This window comes from Theropithecus gelada, chromosome 14 (assembly GCF_003255815.1).
Source record: "Theropithecus gelada isolate Dixy chromosome 14, Tgel_1.0, whole genome shotgun sequence".
NCBI lineage: Eukaryota > Metazoa > Chordata > Mammalia > Primates > Cercopithecidae > Theropithecus > Theropithecus gelada.
Window position 1 is genome coordinate 77,221,413 of NC_037682.1, and position 21,065 is coordinate 77,242,477.

A 21,065-nucleotide genomic window follows, 5' to 3' on the forward strand; every position below is an offset into this window, starting at 1 on the left:
CATAGCTTATAAGGACCTTGGGAATAACCCCAGAAGAAATAGACTCCACATTAGAAAGATTAGGTCCAAAGGAAATAACAAGAAATCCACCCACCTGGCCTCCTATCCCTGTCTATCTGTTCCCCATATACCCAGAACAGCAGGCACACAAATGACATCTGCAAAGCTTGTTAGCTTAGTAAAATAGACTGCAGGCAGGTCATGGCAAAATGCCTGCCCTCATTTCCAAACTCTCCAGAGATAAGTAAGAAATTAGGATCAACTGAAAAAAAGACTGAATTTTTCAGAGAGTTTCTATCATTAAAAAAATCAGGACAGTATTGGATCCTGAAAATAATTCATGAAAAACGGGAGTCCATATATTCTGTTCAAGTTAAATGTGTATTCTTACAAAAAAGTATAACAACTAAACAAGCAAAATTTTGAGTGAACCAATAATTGCTAATGAAATGAATTAATTTTTACTTTTAACCCATTTTTTAATCATGATATTCAATTGTATGGACCTAAATTTTATGTCAATTTTTCTCATGTGAGTCGGAACATAGTTAAATGATAGCCATGTAGTTCTCGCAGTTATTATCATCAACAAAATCTAAACAACCTTTGAAATTTTATATAAATGGTAGGCTATAAATGATGTAAACGTTCAATAAAAATTGTTTCCCTAACAAATCAAAGTTTACATAAACTTTGCTGAACATTAACTACATTTCTAATGAGGTTCAATTTTTTCAACTATTATACAATGCTGTGAGTTGAGTGGATTCCAGAAATCCAAATAGTTGTGTGCAAGCCACAAATCTAAAAAGCTATATGGTCAAAAATAGAATTTTGCTTTCAAATCAATATAAATAACCTCAGCAGTATTGCTAAATGCCATTCCCATACTCCACCTTCTTATACCCTGGTACGGTTTGGTTGTGTCCCCACCCAAATCTCAACTTGAATTGTATCTCCCAGAATTCCCACATACTGTGGGAGGGACCCAGGGGAAGTAATTGAATCATGGGCACCAGTTTTTCCCATGCTATTCTTGTGTTATGGAATCAGTCTCACAAGATCTAATGGGTTTATCAGGGGTTTATGCTTTTGTTTCTTCCTCATTTTCTCATGCTGCCACCATGTAAGAAGTGTCTTTTGCCTCCTGCCATGATTCTAAGGCCTCCTCAGCCAGGTGGAACTGTAAGTCCAATTAAATTTCTTTTTCTTTCCAGTCTTGAGTATGTCTATCAGCAGCGTGAAAACAAACTAATACATACCCCAAGCACACTGGCCTGTTACCTGTTCCTCAAATATGGTGTTTCACTCCAATTCTTCCTCAGGGCCTTGAATTTGTTGTTCCTTCTGCCAGAAACTGTCTTTCCCTGGATTTGCACATGGCTGGCTCCTTCTCATCATTCAAGTCTCTGCTCAGATGTTACCACCTCAGCAAGACCTTCCCAAACTGATTTCCCCTAATTAGAATATCTTCCATCATTCTCCATTACATCATCCCAGTTTATTTCCTCCATATGATTATCACAATCTAAAATTATCTTCTCTATTCATCTCTTACTATCTCCCCTATCTGAAGTTTATCAATGAGAGCAGGAACCTTAGATGTTTTGTCCATGGCTACATCACCAGTGTTTAGAATGTAACAGATGCTAAATAGAGATTTTTTAATGACTGAATGAATGAATGAAATGCATCATATGAAAACTCTTTAAAAAATGTATGGCTAGAATCAGCAGTCCAACATTAAATTTGCAATGCAAGATCTTTAACATAGTTTAGTTTCTAAGGGTCTGATTTACACTAACAATAGTATTTACAAACATACACATAAACAATAGTTTTTGGATTAAAATTAATTTATTTTGAAATAAATTGTATTGGGAATAATTAAGGTATATGACATCATGTAAGATATATATATATAGTAAAAAGGTTATTATAGTGAAGCAAATTAACATACTTATCACTTCTCATATAGTTACCTATTTTTTTGTTTTTGTGTCAAGAACAGCTAAAATCTACTCATTTAGCATGAATCCCATATATAATACAATGTTATTACCTATAGTCCTCATGGTGTACATTAGCTCTTTAGACTTCTTCATAGTACATATCTGCTAGTTTGTTTCCTCTAACCTACATCTCCCTCATTCCTCCCAACTCGGTAACCATTGTTTTATTCTGTGTATTTTTTAAATTTTATTTTGTATATGGTAAGTATGTATATATACACATACACATAGATAGATAGATAGATAGATAGATAGATAGATAGATAGATTCCACATATATGTGAGATTATGCAATATTTTCCTTTCTGTGTCTGGCTCATTTCATTTAGCATAATGTCCTCCCAGGCTCATCCATGTAATGGCAAATGGAAAGATCTCATTCCTTTTTAAAGCTGAATATTATTCCATGTTATATGTGTACCACAGTTTCTTTATCCATTTACCCACTGACAAACACTTATTTCCCCATCTTGGCTATTGCAAATAATACTGCGAAGATCATAGTAGTGCAAATATCTTTACAAGATTGTGCTTTCATTTCCTTTGTGTATATGCCCAGAAGAGGAATTGCTAGGTCATATGGTGTTCTATCTTCAATTTCTCTAGGGACCTCCATACTGTTTTCTATAATGGCTGTACCAATCTGCATTCCCATCAGTAGTGTACAGAGTTCCCATTTCTCCACATCATCAGCAACATTTGTCATCTTTTGACTTTTTTTTAGAAATATAAAACAATTTATGTGATACTCCCAAAATAAAGTTATACACAGAATAATTTTTGTAGAAAATATGCATTTGTAACCTTTCTATCTTTTAAAAAATTTATTATGAGTACAAGATAGTTATATATGTTTATAGGGTACATGTGATGTTCTGGTACAAGCATAAAATGTTTAATGATCACATCAGGGTAACTGGGATATCCATCACCTCAGGAACTTATTTTTTTTTTATTAGACACATTCCAATTCCATTCTTAGTTTTTTGATATATACAATAATTATTGTTGACTATAGTCACCCTCTTGTGTTATCAAATACTAGATCTTATTCATTCCATCTAACTATATTGTTATGAAAATTAACCATCCCCAGTTTTCCCCTCCATCACCGCTACCCTTTCCAGCCTCAGAGAGCCATCATTATACTCTTTCTCTCCATGAGTTCAACTATTTTAATGTTTGGCCACATATAAGAGAGAACATGTGAAATTTGTCTTTCTGTGCCAGGTTTCTTTCGCTTAACATAATGACCTCAAGTTCCATCCATATTGTTGCAAATGACAGGATTTCATTCTTTTTTGTGGCTAAATAATATTCCAGTGTGTACCACATTTTCTTTTCCCAATAATCAGATGATGGACACAATGATTCCAAATCTTGGCTAATGTGAATAAATAATAAATACAGGAGTGTAGGTATCTCTTCAATACACTGATTTCTTTTCTTTTGGATAAATACCTAGCAATGGGATTGCTCAATCATATGGCAGTTTCTATTTTTAATTTTCTGAGGAACCTCCATACTCCTCTCCATAGTAGATACACTAATTTATACTCCCACAAACAGTGTATGAGGGTTCCCCTTTCTCCACATCCTCACCAGAACTCATTATTTCATGTCTTTTAGATAAAAGCCATTTTAGCTGGGGTGAGATGATATCCTACTCTTGCTTTGATTTGCATTTCTTGATGATTAATAATATTGAGTATTTTTCATATATCTATTGGCTATTTACATGTCTTCTTTTGAGAAATCTCTGCTCAGATCTTTTGTTCATTTTAAAATCAGATTTTTTCTCCAATTGAGTTGTTTGAGCTCCCTATATATTGGGGTTATTAATCTATTGTCAGATGAAAATATTTTCCCCCATTCTGTAATTTGTCTCCTCATTTGTTATTTCCTTTGCTATGGAGAGCTTTTTAGCTAGATGTAATGTCATTTTTCTATTTATGCTTTGGTTGCCTGCACTTTTGAGGTATTACTCAAGAAATTTTTGCCCATACCACTGTCCTAGAGAGTTTCCTCAGTGTTTTCTTTTAGTAGTTTCATAGTTTCAGGTCTTATATTTCAATCTTTAATCCCTTTTTAATTTATTTTTGTATATGGTGAGATACAGGGTTGTAGTTTCATTTTTCTGCACACGGATGTCCAGTTTTACTGGCACAATTTATTAAACAGACTGCCCTTTTCCCAATATATGTTCTTGACACCTTTGTCAAAATTGAGTTTATGGCAGATGTGTGGATTTATTTCCGGGTTCTCTGTTCTGTTCCATTGATCTATGTGTCTGTTTTTATGCCAGTACTACACTGGTTTGGTTACAATAGCTCTGTAGTATAACTTAAAGTTCAGGTAATATAATTCCTCCAGCTTTGTTCCTTTTGCCCATGATGGCTTTGGCTCTTCTGAGTCTATAGTGGTTCCATACAAATTTTAGGATTACTCTATTTCTGTGAAGAATGTCGTTGGTATTTTGATAGGGATTTCACTAACGTGTAGATTGCTTTGAGCAGTATGAACACTTTAACAATACTGATTTCTCCAATCCGTTAACATAGAATATCTTTCCATTTTTTGTGCCCTCTTCAATTTCTTTTACTAATGTTTTATAATTTTCATTGAAGAGATCATTTACTTCTGTGATTAAAATTTATTCCTATGTATATTACTTTATTTGTAGTTATTGTAAATGGGATTTTTTTTCTTGCTTTCTTTTTCAGATGGTTCATTGTTGACATATAGAAATGCTAATGCTTTTCGTATGTTGACTTTGTATCCTGCAGTTGTATTGAATTTATTCTTCACTTCTATTAGTATAGTTTTTGGTGGAAGTTTTAGGTTTCTCTAAATAGATCGTACCAGCTATGAACAAGAATAATTTGACTTCTTTCATTCCAATTTGGATGCCCTTTATTTTTTCTCTCATTTAATTACTCTAGCTAGGACTTTCAGTGCTATATTGAATAGCAGTGGTAAAAATGGGCATCCTTGTCTTGTTTTATACCTTAGAGAAAAGGTTTTTTAATTTTTCCCCTTCAGTATGGTACTATGTAGGAGTCTATCATACATAGCTTTTATTGTGTTGAGGTATGTTCCCTCTATGCCACATGAAGAGATGTTTAATTTTATTGAATGCTTTTCAACATCAAATGAAATACGGTTTTATCCTTCATTCTGTCAATATGATGTATTACATTGATTGATTTCTGTATGTTGAGACATCTATGTATCCCTGGACGAATCCCATTTGGTCTTGATGAATGATCCTTCTAACTTGTTGAATTTGGTTTGTGAGTATTTTGTTGAGGATTTTGGCATCTATGTTCATCAGAGATATTTGCCTATAGTTTTCTTTTTGATGTGTCTTTCTCCAGTTTTGGCATCATGGTAATACTAGCCTCATGAAATTATTTTGGAAGTGTTCCTTCCTCGTAGATTTTTTCGAATAGTTTGAGTAGGATTGGTATTAGTTCTTTAAATAGTTGGTATAATTTATCAGTAGTCATCAGGTCTTGAATTTTTCTATGATGGGGGACTTAATTATGACTTCTGTCTCATTACTTCTTGTTGGTCTATTCTGGTTTCAGATTTCTTCATGGTTGAATCTTGTTAGTTTGTATGTGTCTAGAAATTTATTTATTCTAGATTTTCCAATTCTTTGGTAAATAGCTGTTCATAGTAGTCTCTAATGATCCTTTGAATTTCTGTGATATCAGTTGTAATTTCATGTTTTTCATCTCTGATTTTATTTTGGGGTGTCTTCTCTCTTTGTTCTCAGTCTGGCTAAAAGTTTATTGATTGACTAATTTTTGCTGGGTTTGCTTTTGCTTTTCTAGTTTCTTACCATGCATCATTAGGTTATTTGAAATTTCTCTACTTTTTAATGCAGGTGCTTATTGGTATACTTCCATCTTAGAATTGCTTTAGCTATATCCCATAAATTTATAAATGTTGTGTTTCCATTTTGATTTGTTTCATAAAATCTTAAAATTTCCTTCCTAATTTCTTCACTGACCTACTTGTCATTCAGGAGTATATTGTTTAATTTCTATGTATTTGTATAGTTTCCAAAGTTCCTCTTCTTATTGATTTTTAGTTTTATTCCATAGTGGTCAGAAAAGATATTTAATATAATTTCAATGTTTTAAGACTCATTTTGTGCCTTAACATATGATCTATCCTTGAGAATGACCCATGTGCTGACAGGAAGAATGTGCATTCTGCAGCTTTTGGATAAAATGTTCTGTAATATCCATTAGGCCCATTTGGTTGACAGTGCAGATTAAGTCTGATGTTTCTTTGTTGATTTTTCTGTCTGGATGATCTGTTCAATGCTGAAAATGGGGTGTTGAGCTCTCCAGCTAGTACTGTATTGTGGTCTTTCTATTTAGCCTTAATAATATTTGCTTTATATATATGGGTGCTCTAGTGTTGGGTGCATATATATTTATAATTGTTATATCCTCTTGCCAAATGGACTGCTTTATCATTATATAATGTCCTTCTTTGTCTCTTCTTATAGTTCCTATCTTAAAATTTATTCTATCTGATATAGGTATAACTATTCCTGCTCTCTCTTAGTTTACATTTGTACAGAATATCTTTTTCCATCCCTTTAATTTCACTCTGTAGGTGAAGTGAGTTTTGTAGGCAACATATAATTGGGTATTTTTTTCTTTAAATCAGTTTAACACTTTATGTTTTTCATTGGAAAGTTTAGTCCATTTATAGTTAATGTTGTTATTGATAGGTAAGAAGTTAATCCTCCCATTTTGTTTTCTGTTTACTGGTTGCTTTGTGGTCTTTTCTTCCATCCTTCCTTCCTGTCTTCCTTTGTATAAAAGTGATTTTCTCTGATAATATGTTCTAATTCTTGCTTTTACTTTTTTGTGTATCTGTTTTGGGTTTTCTGATCTGAGGTTACCATGAAGCTTGCAAATCATATCATGTAAAAAACAATTTTAAACTAATGACAACCTAACTCTGATTTCAAAAACAACGAACAAGCAAAGAGAAAACTTAAAAAAAAAAAAAACTCTACACTTTATTGTCCATGTTCTTTGACTTTCAGTTGTTTATATTTTTATACAATCTATTTCTTAGAAATATGTCATAGTTATTATTTTTGATTGGTTTGTCTTTTAGTCTTCCTATTCAAGATATGAGTGGTTTACACACCACAATTACAGTGTTGAAGTATTCTGTATCTGTCTGTGTATTTGCTGTTACCAGTGAGTTTTGTACCTTCAGATGATTTCTTATTGTTTGTTAATGGCCTTTTATTTTAGATTAAAGAAATCCCTTTATCATTGCTCTTAGGACAAGTCCACTGTTGATGAAATCCCTCAGCTTTTATTTGACGGGTAAAGTTTTATTTTTCCTTCATGTTGGAAGGCTATTTTCCCTGGATATGCTATTCTAGGATAAAAGTTTTTTTTTTTTTTTTTTTTCCTTCAGCACTTTAAATATGTCATACCTCTCTATCTTGGACTGTCAGATTTCCACTGAAAAGTCTGTTGCCAGATTTATGCTCCCTTGCATGTTACTTGTTTCTTGTCTCTTGCTGCTTTTAGTATCCTTTCTTGATCTTAGTCTTTGGGAATTTGATTATTAAATGTGTTGAGGTAGTCTTATGTGGATTAAATCTGCTTAATTTTCTATGACCTTGTACCTAATATTAATATTTTTCTAGGTTTGGAAATATCTCTGTTATTATTTCTTTAAATAAACTTTCTTACCTGATCTCTCTCTTTACTTCCTCCTTAAGGTCAATAAATTTTACTTTTTCCCTTTTGAGACTGTTTTCTAGATCTTACAGGTTTGCTTCACTCTTTTTATTATTTTTTCTTTTCCCCCCATGACTGTTTTTCATACAGCCCATCTTCAATCTCACTAACTTTTCCTTCTGCTTGATCAATTCCACTCTTCAGAGATTCGAATGCATTTTTAACTTTGACAATAGAAATGTTTCAGCTGTGAAACTTCTGCTTGATTATTTTTAAAAAGTATTTCAATCCATTTGTTAAATGTCTGTGATAAGATTTTGAATCCCTTCTCTGCGTTATCTTGATGTTCACTGAGCTTTCTCAAAACAACTATTTTGAATTCTCTTTCTGAAAGTTCATATATTTCCACCACTCCAGAATTGGTCACTGGTGACTGACTTTGTTTAGTGAGATCATGTTTTCCTGTATGTTCTTGATGCTTGTGGATGTTTGTTAATATCTGGGTATTTAGAAGTTAGGTATTTATTTTAAGCTTGCAGTCTCAGTTCATTTGTACCTATCCTTCTTGTGAAGGCTTTCCAGGTATTCAAATGGAATTGGATGTTGTGATCTAAGCCTTTGGTCACTGAAGCCATATCAACACTGGGAGATGCCCCAGAACTAGTAATGCTGCAATCCTTGCAGACTCCTAGAGGTATCACCTTGGTAGGCTTGGGTAAGATCTGGGGAATTGCCTGGATTACTGGGTAGCAGTCTCTCATTCTCTTTCCTCACTTCTCACTTTCCCCAAACAGAAGTCTGTCTCTGTCTGTCTGTCTGTCTGTCTCTCTCTCTCTCTCTCTCTTCTGAGCTTCCCGGAGTTGGGGGAGGGGTAGCACAAGCACTCCCATGGTTATCACAGTCAGGACTGTGCTGGGTAATACCTGAAGGCATCACAGTATTTGGGTCTCATCCAAGGTCCATGGCTACTATTTCCTGGCTGCTGCTGATGTTTCTTCAATGCCCAAGGGCTCTTTAGTCAGCAGGTGGCATATTCAGCCAGGAATGGGTCCCTCCTGTCAGAGGAGCAGGTTCCCTTCTAGCCAAGGGTAGGTCTAGAGATGCCATCCAGGAGCTAGGACCTGGAATTAAGGGTTCCAGGAATCAGCATGGTGCTTTATTTTACTGTGGCTGAGTTGGTACCCAAGTTGCAAGACGAAGTCCTCTGTACTTTTTCTTCTGCTTTCCTAAAGAGTAGGGAGTCTCTCCCAAGCTGAATGCCTGGAATTATGGAGGGGTAACACACAAACACTCCCTTGGGCATGACAACTAGTGTCTCACTGGGTTTCATGTAACCCAAGTTCATTGACCCCAAGCCCAGAGCAGTGCCAGGACTTATCCAAGAACCGCAGACCTTGTCACCTGACTGACATTCAAATTTATCTAGGACACTAGGCTACTTTAGTCAGCCAATGGTAGAGCTACCCCAAACTCAAGTTCCTACCACTGGGGTGGAGAATTCCCCTTGGAATGGGTCTAGTCTAAATGCTTCATCTGTGGACACTGTTGGAATTTTGCCCTATGTTGTATTCTGCTGTGAGAGGGCAGAATTGAGTTCCAATGCAATGTCTCACAATCACTTCTCTCTCTCTCTCCTGCAAACATGCAGATTCTCTGTATACATGCCATGGGTTGGGGAAGAGTGGTATAGGCAATGCAAAACTGTCTTTCCTACCTTCTTTAGTGCCTCTTTCCTTGATATAATATTTAAGCCAGCTACTGTGATCACTCACCTAACCTTTGGTTCTTATGAAGGTGCTTTCTTGCATGGATAGTTATTCAATTTGGTGTTCCTGCAAGAGGGATAATCACTGGAGTGTTCTATTCAGCCATCTTGCTCTGCCTCCCTCCTATCTATTGACTTTTTGATAAAGCCATCCTAATGAGTGTGAGGTGGTTTCTCACTGTAGTTTTGATTTGCATTTCCCTGATGATTACTGTTTAGCCTCTTTTTATATACCTGTTGGACATTTCTGTCTTCTTTGAAGAAATATCCACCCAAGTCTTTTGCCCATGTTTTAGTTAGTTGTTTTTCCACTACTGAGTTGTATAAATTCTTTATAAATTTTGGATATTAATCCCTTATCAAATATATGACTTGCAAATAACCATTAACTTTTCATTTACCAGCTATGAATTTTCATGTGCATAATATCATTAAGTATTCATAACCAGTGAATTAAGTATAATTTTACAGGTAAAGAAACTCAGACTCAGAAAAATTGACTTACCCAAAGTTATTTAGCTGTTGACTTGATGAACCAGTATGGTGAATATTCTTTTATTTTATTTTAAGTTCTGGGATACAAATGCAGAATGTGCAGATTTGTTACATAGCTATATGTGTGCCATAGGTTGCTGCACCTATCAACCCATCATCTAGGTCTTAAGCCCCACATGCATTAGCTATTTGTCCTAATGCTCTCCCTCCCCTTGCCCCCCACCCCCTGACTGGCCCTCGTGTGTGTTGTTCACCGCACTGTGTCCATGTGTTCTCATTGTTCAACTCCCACTGATGAGTGAGAACATGTGATGTTTGGTTTTCTGTTCCTATGTTAGTTTGCTGAGGATGATGGCTTCTAACTTCATCCATGTCCCTGCAAAGGACATGAACTCATCCTTTTTTATGACTGCATAGTATTCCATGGTGTGTACGTGCCACAGTTTCTTTATCCAGTCTATCATTGATGGGGATTCAGGTTGGTTCCAAGTCTTTGCTGTTGTGAACAGTGTTGCACATGTATCTTTGTGCATGTATCTTTATAATAGAATGATGTACATTCCTTTGGGTATATACCCAGTAATGGGATTGCTGGGTCAAATGGTATTTCTGGTTGTAGATCTTCAAGGAATTGGCACACTGTCTTCCACAATGGTTGAACTAATTTACATTCCCACCAAGAGTGTGAAAGCATTCCTATTTCTCCACAGCCTTGTCAGCATCTATTGCTTGTTGCTTTTTAATAATTGCCATTCTGACTGGCATGAGATGGTACCTCATTGTGGTTTTGATTTTCATTTCTCTAGTGATCAGTGATGTTGAGCTTTTATTCATATGTTTGTTGGTCACATAAATGACGTATTTTAAGAAGTGTCTGTTCATGTCCTTTGCCCACTTTCTAATAGGGTTCCTTTTTTCTTGTAAATTTCTTTAAGTTCCTTGTAGATTCTGGATATTATACCTTTGTCAGATGGGTAGATTGCAAAATTTTGCTCCCATTCTGTAGGTTGCCTGTTTTCTCTGATAGTTTCCTTTGCTGTGCAGAAACCCTGTAGTTTAATTAGATTCCATTTGTCAATTTTGGCTTTTGTTGCTATTGCTTTTGGCATGTTCGTCATGAAGTCTTTGCCCATGCCTATGCCTTGAATGATATTGCCTAGGTTTTCATCCAAGGTTTTTATGGTTTTGGGTTTACATTTAAGTTTTTAACCCATCTTGAGTTGATTTTTGTGTAAGGTTTAAGGAAGGGGGTCAAGTTTCAGTTTTCTGCCTATGGTTAGCCAGTTTTCCCAGCATCATTTATTAAATATGGAATCATTTCCTCATTGTTTGCTTTTGTCTGGTTTGTTGAAGATCAGATGGTTGTAGATGTGTGGTGTTGTTTCTGAGGTCTCTGTCCTGTTTCCTTGGTCTATATCTGTTTTGGTACCAGTACCATGCTGTTTTGGCTACTGTAGCCTTGTAGTATAGTTTGAAGTCAGGTAGCATGATGCCTCCAGCCTTGTTCTTTTTGCTCAGGATTGTCTTGGCTATATGGGCTTTTTTTTTGGTTCCATATGAAATTTAAAGTAGTTTTTTTTCTAATTCTGTGAAGAATGTCAATAGTATTTTGATGGGAATAGCATTGAATCTATAAAGCACTTTGGGCAGTATGGCCATATTCATGATATTGATTCTTCCTATCCGTGAGAATGGAATGTATACTTGTTTGTGTCATCTCTTACTTCAGTATGGTGAATATTCTATTGACCAAGTGGATGAATCAGGATAAATCTTGATTATCTAATGCCAATTCCCATCCCATCTTTGTTGTAATAATCTTCTGCACTTTGGAAATCACTGAACTCATTGATCCAGGTAGTAAATACCATAAACTACAATGTTTGGTCCTTATCTGAACAGAATATACTATACTTCATTATTTTCAAGCAAGTATAAAAAAACAGAATCCTAAATACAGATGTATCATATATAATATCATATCTGTAGTGTTTGTATTGCTTTAGAGACAGTAAACACATTAATGTTGGATTGATTAAATAAAGCTTTATAAATATATGAGACTTAACAATATTCAAACTTGACCAGATGGAACGAGCTACCTTGGGAGGCGGTATATATCCTATAACTTGAGGTTTTCCAGCAGATGATATAATCCCTTTAAGCAGACTGACAATAAACATAATTTAAAACTAAGGAAATTCACTACTCTGTATTACCATTAAAATTACCTTTAATCCTGATTCTATAAAATTTTCAAACTTGGCCCTCTGGAAAGATTAACTCAAAAACATCAGCTTTTAAATTATTATTTTAAATTAGTATTATTATTTAAATTATTATTTTAAATTATTGTAAGAACCACATAACCTTTAATTTATAATATTGACCACTCTTAAGTGTAGTGTTCAACAGTGTTAAGTATATTACATTTTTGTGAAACAGATACCTAGATGAGTTTTTCATCTTGAAAAACTGAAACTATATATACCCAATAAACATTAATTTCCCCTCCCTCATCTCTCCAGCCCTAGGCAACTACCTTTCTACTTTCTGTTTCTATAAGTCTGCCTACTTTAGATACTTCATAGGAGTGGGATCACACAGTGTTTGTCCTTTTGTGACTGGCTTATTTTGCTTAGCATAATACCCTCAAGGTCCATTCATGTTAGCCTATGATAGGATTTCCTTTTGTTCTTAAGGCTACGTAATGTGTGTGTGTGTGTGTGTGTGTGTGTGTGTGTGTGTGTGTGTGTGTAACATTTTCTTTATCCATTCTTCTGTTAATGGACATTTGGGCTGCTTCCACCACTTGACTATTGCAAATAAGGCTGTGATGAACATGGCTGTGTAAATATTTCTTTCAGATCCTGCTTTGAATTCTTTTGGATATTTACCCAGAGGTAGAATTGCTGGATCATATGATAATTCTATTTTTAAGATTTTCAAGAATCTTTATACTGTTTTTCATAATGGTGGCACCATTCCCACCAACAGCGTACAAGCATTTCAATTTCTGCATATCTTTATCAACACATTATTTTCTGTTCTTTTGACAGCAGGCATCCTAATGGGTGTGAGATGATATTTAATTGTTGTTTTGATTGGCATTTCCCTCATGATTAGTGGTGTTGAGTATTTTTCATAGGTGTGTTGGCCATTTGTATATTTTCTTTGGAGAATTGTCTATTCAAGTATTTTGTCCATTTTTAATTGTGTTACTTGTTATTTGTTGTTGAGTTTTAGAAGTTCTTTATATATTCTGGATATAAATCCTTCACATATATATGACTTGCAAATACTTTCTCCAGTTCCATTGGTTGTCTTTTCACTCTGGTGATTGTGTTCTTTGATGTACAGAAGTCTTTAAGTTTGATGCAGTATAATTTGTTTATTTTTGCTTTCAGTTTCCTATGCTTCTGGTGGCATATTCAAGAAATTGTTGCCAAATCCAATGTGTCCTGACATTTTTCTATTATAGTTTAAATCTTACATTTTCTATAGGAGTTATAAAGTCTTACTTATATCTGTAATCCATTTTGAGTTAATTTTTGTATATAGTATAAAGTAAGGGCCCAGTTTTATTCTTTTGCATGTAGATATCCAGTTTTCTCACCACCATTTGTTAAAGAAACTATCCTTTCCCCAGTGGTAGTTGTAGCTCCCTTATTTAAAATAATTTGCCATATATGCAATGGTCTATTTCTAGGATCTACATTCTGTTTCATTGATGAATATATCTATCTGTCTTTATGCCAGTACCACACCATCTTGATTGCTGTTGCTTTGTAGTAAGCTTTGAAATCAGGATGTCTGAGGCTTCTAAATTTGTTCTTATTCTCCAAAACTGATTAGGCTATTTAGTGTCTCGGAACTATCACTTTTAAGATAAGGATCATGGGAAGCATTTAATGTAAACATATAGAGACAAGAGGATTCTCATTCTGCTCTCATTCCATAAAACAAACAAACATAAAAATCTTTCCCATAGGTGAGTGGCATTCAGAAAAAGAAGTTTCCTTCTAAATATCAGAAAGAACAGTTACTAGAAAAATAGAGCTGAGCTACAAAATTATTATTAATTAGAAGGTGCAGCTATTTAAGAGTATAAATATATACCATAGCCTAAAAATAATTAAGAGCAATGCTGAAATTCTCTAAAATACATAATTATTCTATTCTATCAAAGTATACTAAATGTATCATAATTGAAAGGACTCATATGTTATTTATTTATTTTATTTTTTTATTTTTTTGAGATGGAGTCTTTCCCTGTCACCCATGCTAGAGTACAGTGGCGCTATCTCAGCTCACTACAACATCCAACTCCCAGGTTCAAGCAATTCTCCTGCCTCAGCCTCCCAAGTAGCTGGGATTACAGGCACACACTACCACACCTGGCTAATTTTTGTATTTAGTAGAGGCGGGGTTTCACCATATTGCCCAGACTGGTCTCAAACTCCTGGCCTCAAGTAATCCACCTGCCTTGGCCTCCCAAAGTGCTGGAATTACAGGCATGGGCTACTGCCACCAGCCCCATAAATTATTAATATCTAATCAGTCTCTCTCTTGAGATTAGGGTTTAGATTGGGAAACTGAGGCACACAGATAGTCTAAGTGACTTGCCCGAGAACACTCAAATAGTAAGTGTACAAAGACAATAATCTAACATCTCTGTTTCCAGTTATGACTTACTCTTACACGATTCTTCTTTATGAGTCTGATATGTGTCCTACAGTCAAATGTGTTTCTACCTTGTTACCTCTCTGCTCTTGCTGAAAGAAACCTAACTTTCTGCCCCACCCATTGTGGTACCTGCATAATATTTACTTAGTCCCTTAATCAACCAGTTCTAATTTATAAGATTGGCTAGACTCTGTTTTCTGCTGAAAAAGATAAAATATCAAACAATTAAAACAGTATTAAAACAAAGATATTCCTAAATGCATTTAGTGCTCTACTCATTTCTCCAAATGCATGCAATATCTAGAGCATTTACCTATCAATCCTTTCATATATAACTATCCCATTTCATCCTTTTTATATTCCTATAGTATAGTCACAATAGGTATAATCTCATTGTATCTCATTTCAGGCACAATAAAAAGTCATTTAATGTGCCTGAGGTCACATGACTAATTTGTGATAGAGCCAAGATACAAATCCTGGTTTCTGACTTCGGATCTTTTGTTCATTCCATTCTACCACACTGTCCTATTTTTGATATTACACTTAGTTCTCAACAAATATGCCCCATCTCCTCTCAAGGTATTTTCTTAGTTGTTCCCATGTTATTTCAAATTTAAGATGTCATAATTGAATTAGTTAACTCTATCTATCCATTAGTCAGCTTTCCTCCAAATAACCCCATTTTTGCTCTGATACCACCTAACTCTCAATTTATTCAGTCACCAAGTCCTGTCAATTATTTCTTTAAGATTCCTCATTTCTCTATAAGTTGATTAAAAATTTTCATTGTTTCTCACTAGGACTCTGGAATATCAAATCTCCAAACTTTACGTTTTGTATATTAGGTTTATTTAAACACAGAATACATCCCTAAAAAATACTCCCAATTATTTTAAATTGTTCAAAGAAAAACAGGAATAAAATAAAGAAACCATATTAAATATGAAGTATTTATTCATCATTAAAGGTCTAAAGTTTTCATTAATATCTTCATTTTTATTTTCCAAATGTTAATAAAAATATCCTCAATAAAATAAATGCAAAACTTGCAATTAATTTCAATAGCATGAATATCTACTATTTGCCAAGCAGTACTAAGCATGTTCATATTCAGGATCTCATTAAAATTTCAAAAGTACCCTATAAGATGAGGAAATGGAAGCTTTTAGCGTTTAAGCAGCATAAGCTAGCAATATGCTCTCCAATTATGAAATCAAAAGTTTCTCTAATATATTTTTCAGCATTTATTTAATTTAGCTGCCTGGAAGGTTGGCACATTCGTATCCCACTTAGGACTAATGACTTCATTTTCAGGAAGCAAAAATACAAATATCCTTGCAAACAGCCAGGAAATCCAAAAATGTGTTTTCCAAGTATTCATGAGCCCAGCATGGATGTCCACCCTCCCTCTCTTCTTTTGGAAAAGAAACAGTCTCATTGCCAAATTAGATAACTTCCTTTCCTGGAAGCACATTTTGCATTTTATTACTGTCTCAAATAGTTAACATCTTCTAGGTTAAATGAAAGTATTTTTCAAGAGAGGAAAGTGAAATAGCTTACAAAATGATTGTGTGATAACCAGCACCTTAAGACTACCTACTAAAACACAGAACCCAAAATGAAACACACAACTACTCAAAATGATACACATTCAGTGTCAGCTTAGAAGCCTGAGAACCCAATTTGCTGACCAGGCCAAAGCTAGAAATTAGGTTACACATTTCCTTTTCTTTCTTTAACACTACTAGCACTATCCACAGAGAACAAGACAAATCTTACCCATGAAGCCTAGTAAGAAAGAAAACAGTGTAACACTTACAGTTGTCGTCTCATCAGTTTCATTTTCAAAACACTGATTTTCTTTATTTTGCTCAATATATGAAGCATTTTCCTTTGGTCCACTGCAATCTGTAAGCTAAAATAAAAGTTGAAAAAATCAATACTACTTTTTTATTTTCTGCAATGTATATTGTTTTCAAACTTTGAATATACACATTAAAATATCTAAGGCCTGAATAAATATTATTAGATGTTGCTTTTTTTCAATTTTAGCATATGAATATACTATCTAACCCATTTTTATATTGCTCCCAAAGAGAAAACATAAAATGGGACAGTTATTCAAAGGAAAATTTTAAATTTCAAAGGTTTCCAGCAGGGAGTGTTGAACATGGACTATTCAAAAGTAAATTGATGATCTGGTTAAAGCTGAGCTTGGTTAATGGGAAGATGAAGATAGAGGGCTGATTTCACTTTATGTAAGTTCTCATACTTGTAGAAATCTCTGTAGAAGCTATTGTAGCTCTCAGAACTAGCAGTGGCACTGACTGCCTTTGCTTTGGGCTATCTTTTTATAACTACAGCTTTAGATGATAAAAATAATGTCTACTTTCAAAGCAAAGGGTAGGTTTGCTTACTGACCATTATAAAATAGGTGTTACCTAAACTGAAGGAACACAACCTACAACATGACCCATTGCATATGACTGTATCATGTGACCATCTTTGCCTTGCACTGTAAAAACTGGGACTTGATAAATTGGTACAAGAAAATGTTGATACTCTACTGCTGTTGTTGCAAGTAATTAGTCTCTGTCCTACAATTTTTTTGGCAGCATCAATGAAATTGTGCCAGACTAAATTCTTAGTTTGCAAGTAGGATACAATCTTAAACTCCTCACAGTTCTTGACAGTGACAAGGATGGAACGCTGACAGATTCATAGTGTTCTGGAAGAGGAAGGATCAGACTTCTAAGCTGATGAAAGGGTTTTGTGGAACATCTTTAGGAACTGGGTAGTAAACATGCTGACCACATTGAATGTTTGACTGCATAATAAGAATTCCTCACTTTAGGCCAGGCACAGTGGCTCACGCCTGTAATCTCAGCACTTTAGAAGGCCAAAGAGGATGGATCACCTGAGGTCAGGAGTTTGAGACAAGCCTGGCCAACGTGGTGAAATCCTATCTCTACTAAAAATATAAAAATTAGCCGGGCATGGTAGCATGTGCCTGTAATCCCACTTACTCAAGAGGCTGAGGCAAGAGAGTCACTTGAACCAGGGAGGTGGAGGTTGCAGTGAGCCATGGCACTCCAGCCTGGGTGACAGAGCAAGACTGTCTCAAAAAAATAAAATTAAAAATAAATCCCTCACTTTAATGCACATTAATGAGAAATTTCTGAAGTGGTTGCAGGCTAGGACAGCTCCCAAAGGGTTTTTGCCCACTCTCCACTGGCTGGGAGAACTTCCTCACCAACCTACTGGTCAGCCTCAGTTTCTAAGATTCACTCTAAAAGGAGTGGGTGAGCAGAAATTTCCACTCCTTTTCAGGCAATAGCTATAGAGACATGTACCTGCACTGGTTGTGAAAGGAGAGAAATATGCAACCACTGTGGACAGAAAGATTTATCTGATTCTAGTCTATTGTAGATGCTCCTCTTCTCTGCTCCCATAGTTTACATCTATCATTGTAATTAGCATATTACAAATTACATAAATGTGTATGTGTATATATATATGTGTGTGTGTGTGTATCTGATACATGTGTGTCTATGTGTGTTTATCTGTCCCATTAGAGTATCTCGGAAGACAAGCAGGATATCTTACTGTTTTTCAGTCTCCAGGATCAATACATATTTGTTTAATAAATGAAAAATAAAGATTAAATTAGATGAAAAATTGATGCGCAGGTAGATGAATAAACTGAGAAGATGTGTCGTCTCATGAAGAGCAGTGTCAGACTCAACCACTTTGGGATATTCAGGTAGCCTCTGTATCAGAAACATAGAGCTCTTTATTTTGTGCTCCCCCTTTTGGGCCACTCCTCTTTGGTCCCATGAACTATCCAAACAAATCAGAGCCATCAATCTGACTATCTCTCTCATGTAGACGTATATAGTAAGGACCTGTCCTGTGATGAGACCCACTGGAATCAAGATGCTGATTGAGCCTGCAATGCCACCATTGCTCCATTGCTACCTGGATCCATCATCATACTGAACATGGCGGCACATCCTCCATCATAGACTAAGCACAAAGTAAACGACTACTTCCCAGGCAGAGGCTACCTGTGTGTCCTAAGGTGGTTGAGCTCAGCATTTCTCTTAGCCAGATCAGAGCCCTTATTCATGGTTCATATATTTGTTCATCTATCTATGCATCTCTTTGTGATGGTTAATACTGAGTGTCAACTTGATTGGATTGAAGGATGCAAAGTATTGATCCTGAATGTGTCTGTGAGGTTGTTGCCAAAAAAGATTAACATTTGAGTCAGTGGGCTGGGAAAGGCATCCTTAATCTGGGTGGGCACCATCTAATCAGCTGCCAGTGCAGCCAGAACATAAAGCAGGCAGAAAAACGTGAAAAGATTAGACTAGCCTAGCCTCCCAGCCTACATCCTTCTCCCATGCTGGATGCTTCCTGCCCTTGAACATTAGACTCCAAGTTCTTCAGTTTTGGGACTTGGACTGGCTTTCCTTGTTCCTCAGCTTGCAGATGGCCTATTGTGGGACTTTGTGATCATCTTAGTTAATACTTAATAAACTCATATATATATGTGTATGTATATGGTTCTAGAGGTACAGAATATTAAGGATGAAGTCCTTTCATTGGTTTGGGGGTTTCTGGAGTTGGATGCTTAACATTATTAGACCCAAAAATGCCAAGGACTCTACTTCCAGTAGTATGGAGAACACTGATAGTCCTTGGCATGAACTGTTTAGAGAGTTATGCAAAATGAATGCATTTGACATTCCTGATTCACCATTCGTGAGAGGCAAGGAGTTTAGTGACTCTACACATAATACCTTCGACTATATGTAGAGAATCAAGGAATATAACGAAGCTGGTTGGTTGCTCCTGAGTTCAGTGGACAAAGTGATGAAAGGAAATGATGAAATCAGGGATTCTAATCTCAGCTTCAGAAGCAGATACTGAGCCTCAAATCTGCTAAGATTGCCCTGAGTGAAAGTCTTATCTCCTGTAGAGAAAGACATGAAATTGTGGGAAAACAGACACAAGCCCTTAAAGTGAGGGCACTGATTAGAAAAGAATGGGACCCTGCAACTTGGAATGGCAATGTTTGGGAGGACTCTCATGAAGCTGGGGACACTGAGTTTGTAAACTCTGACAAACTTTTTTTGCCAAAAGAAATAGCTTCCCCACTCCCAGTAGTGGCAACATCCCCTCCCTGACCCATGCTGCCATCAGTCTTTCCACCTTTGTATGAGGAGATAAACCCTTCGCTGCCTGAGGAAAAGTGATGGCCTCCCCTGAGGCAGTTGCCAGGTAAGATAATGTTGATTCTCCTCCGGAGCCATCCGCAACAGCCCTGTTTGCTTCTAGACTTATAAGTAGACTAACATCCCAGTGGGCCCTACAGGTGAGGCTCAGAGTGTGACCTATGAGGAGGTACACTATACTCAAAAAGAACTACTTGAATTTTCTAATTTATATAAACAGAAATCTGAAGAACAGACATGGGAATGGATATTAAGGGTGTGGGATAATGGTAGAAGGAACATAGAGTTGGATCAGGCTGAATTTATTGATCTGGGCCCACTAAGTAGGGATTCTGCATTTAGTGTTGCAGGTCGAGTGAAAAAAAAGGTTGTAATAGTTTATTTGCTTGGTTAGCTGAAATATGGATTAAAAGACCTACTGTGAGCAAGCTGGAAATGCCTGATCTCCTTTGATGTACTGTAGAGGAAGGGATCCAAAGGCTTAGGGAGATTGGGATGGTGGAGTGGATTAGTCACTGTAGATCTACTCATCCCAGCTGGGAGGGTCCAGAAGATATATTCTTGACCAATGCCTTGCAAAATAGATTTGTGAGGGCAGCACCTGCATCTTTGAAGGGCCCTGTAATTGCTCTTCTCTGTATGTCAGATCTAACAGTGGGAACCGCAATCACTGAACTACAAAATTTAAATACAGTGGGAATAATGGGATCCCGAGGTGGCAGGGGCCAAGGGGTAGCACTCAACCTTCAAAGGCAAGGTGGGCATAGCTTAATAGACAGTAGAGGCAAAATCGCAATCAGAATAGTCTGACTCATGTAGAGCTCTGGCACTGGCTAACTAATCATAGTATTTCTATAAGTGAAATTGATAGGAAGCCTACTGCATTCTTACTTAATTTATACAAGCAGAAAACTTCTAGGTCAAATGGACAAAAGACTAATTTGAATCGTAAAAACAGGGATTCATGGCCCCTCAGTTTCCAAACTTGAATCAGTTTACAGACCCAGACCCCTTGAATGAAGGGGAGGTCGGGTCCCCTTGAGGAAGGATGCCACTACACTACCAACAATTTATGCTGTTAATTTTTCTCTCTCCATCCCCAAGGAGACCTTCGGCCTTTTACCAGGGTATCTGT

The 21,065-nt window shown here is 36.0% G+C and overlaps 1 protein-coding gene across 3 annotated transcripts in view; it reads right to left on the bottom strand.

The window, feature by feature from the left end:
* DLG2 (discs large MAGUK scaffold protein 2) overlaps positions 1 to 21,065 on the bottom strand; it is a 2,171,029-nt gene that overhangs the window by 1,703,461 nt on the left and 446,503 nt on the right. For all 3 annotated transcript variants that reach the window (XM_025355445.1, XM_025355443.1, XM_025355446.1), the window contains one exon: positions 16,510 to 16,605. In XM_025355445.1, the coding sequence (XP_025211230.1) occupies positions 16,510 to 16,605 (96 nt within the window). The remainder of the gene's footprint in view (positions 1 to 16,509; positions 16,606 to 21,065) is intronic.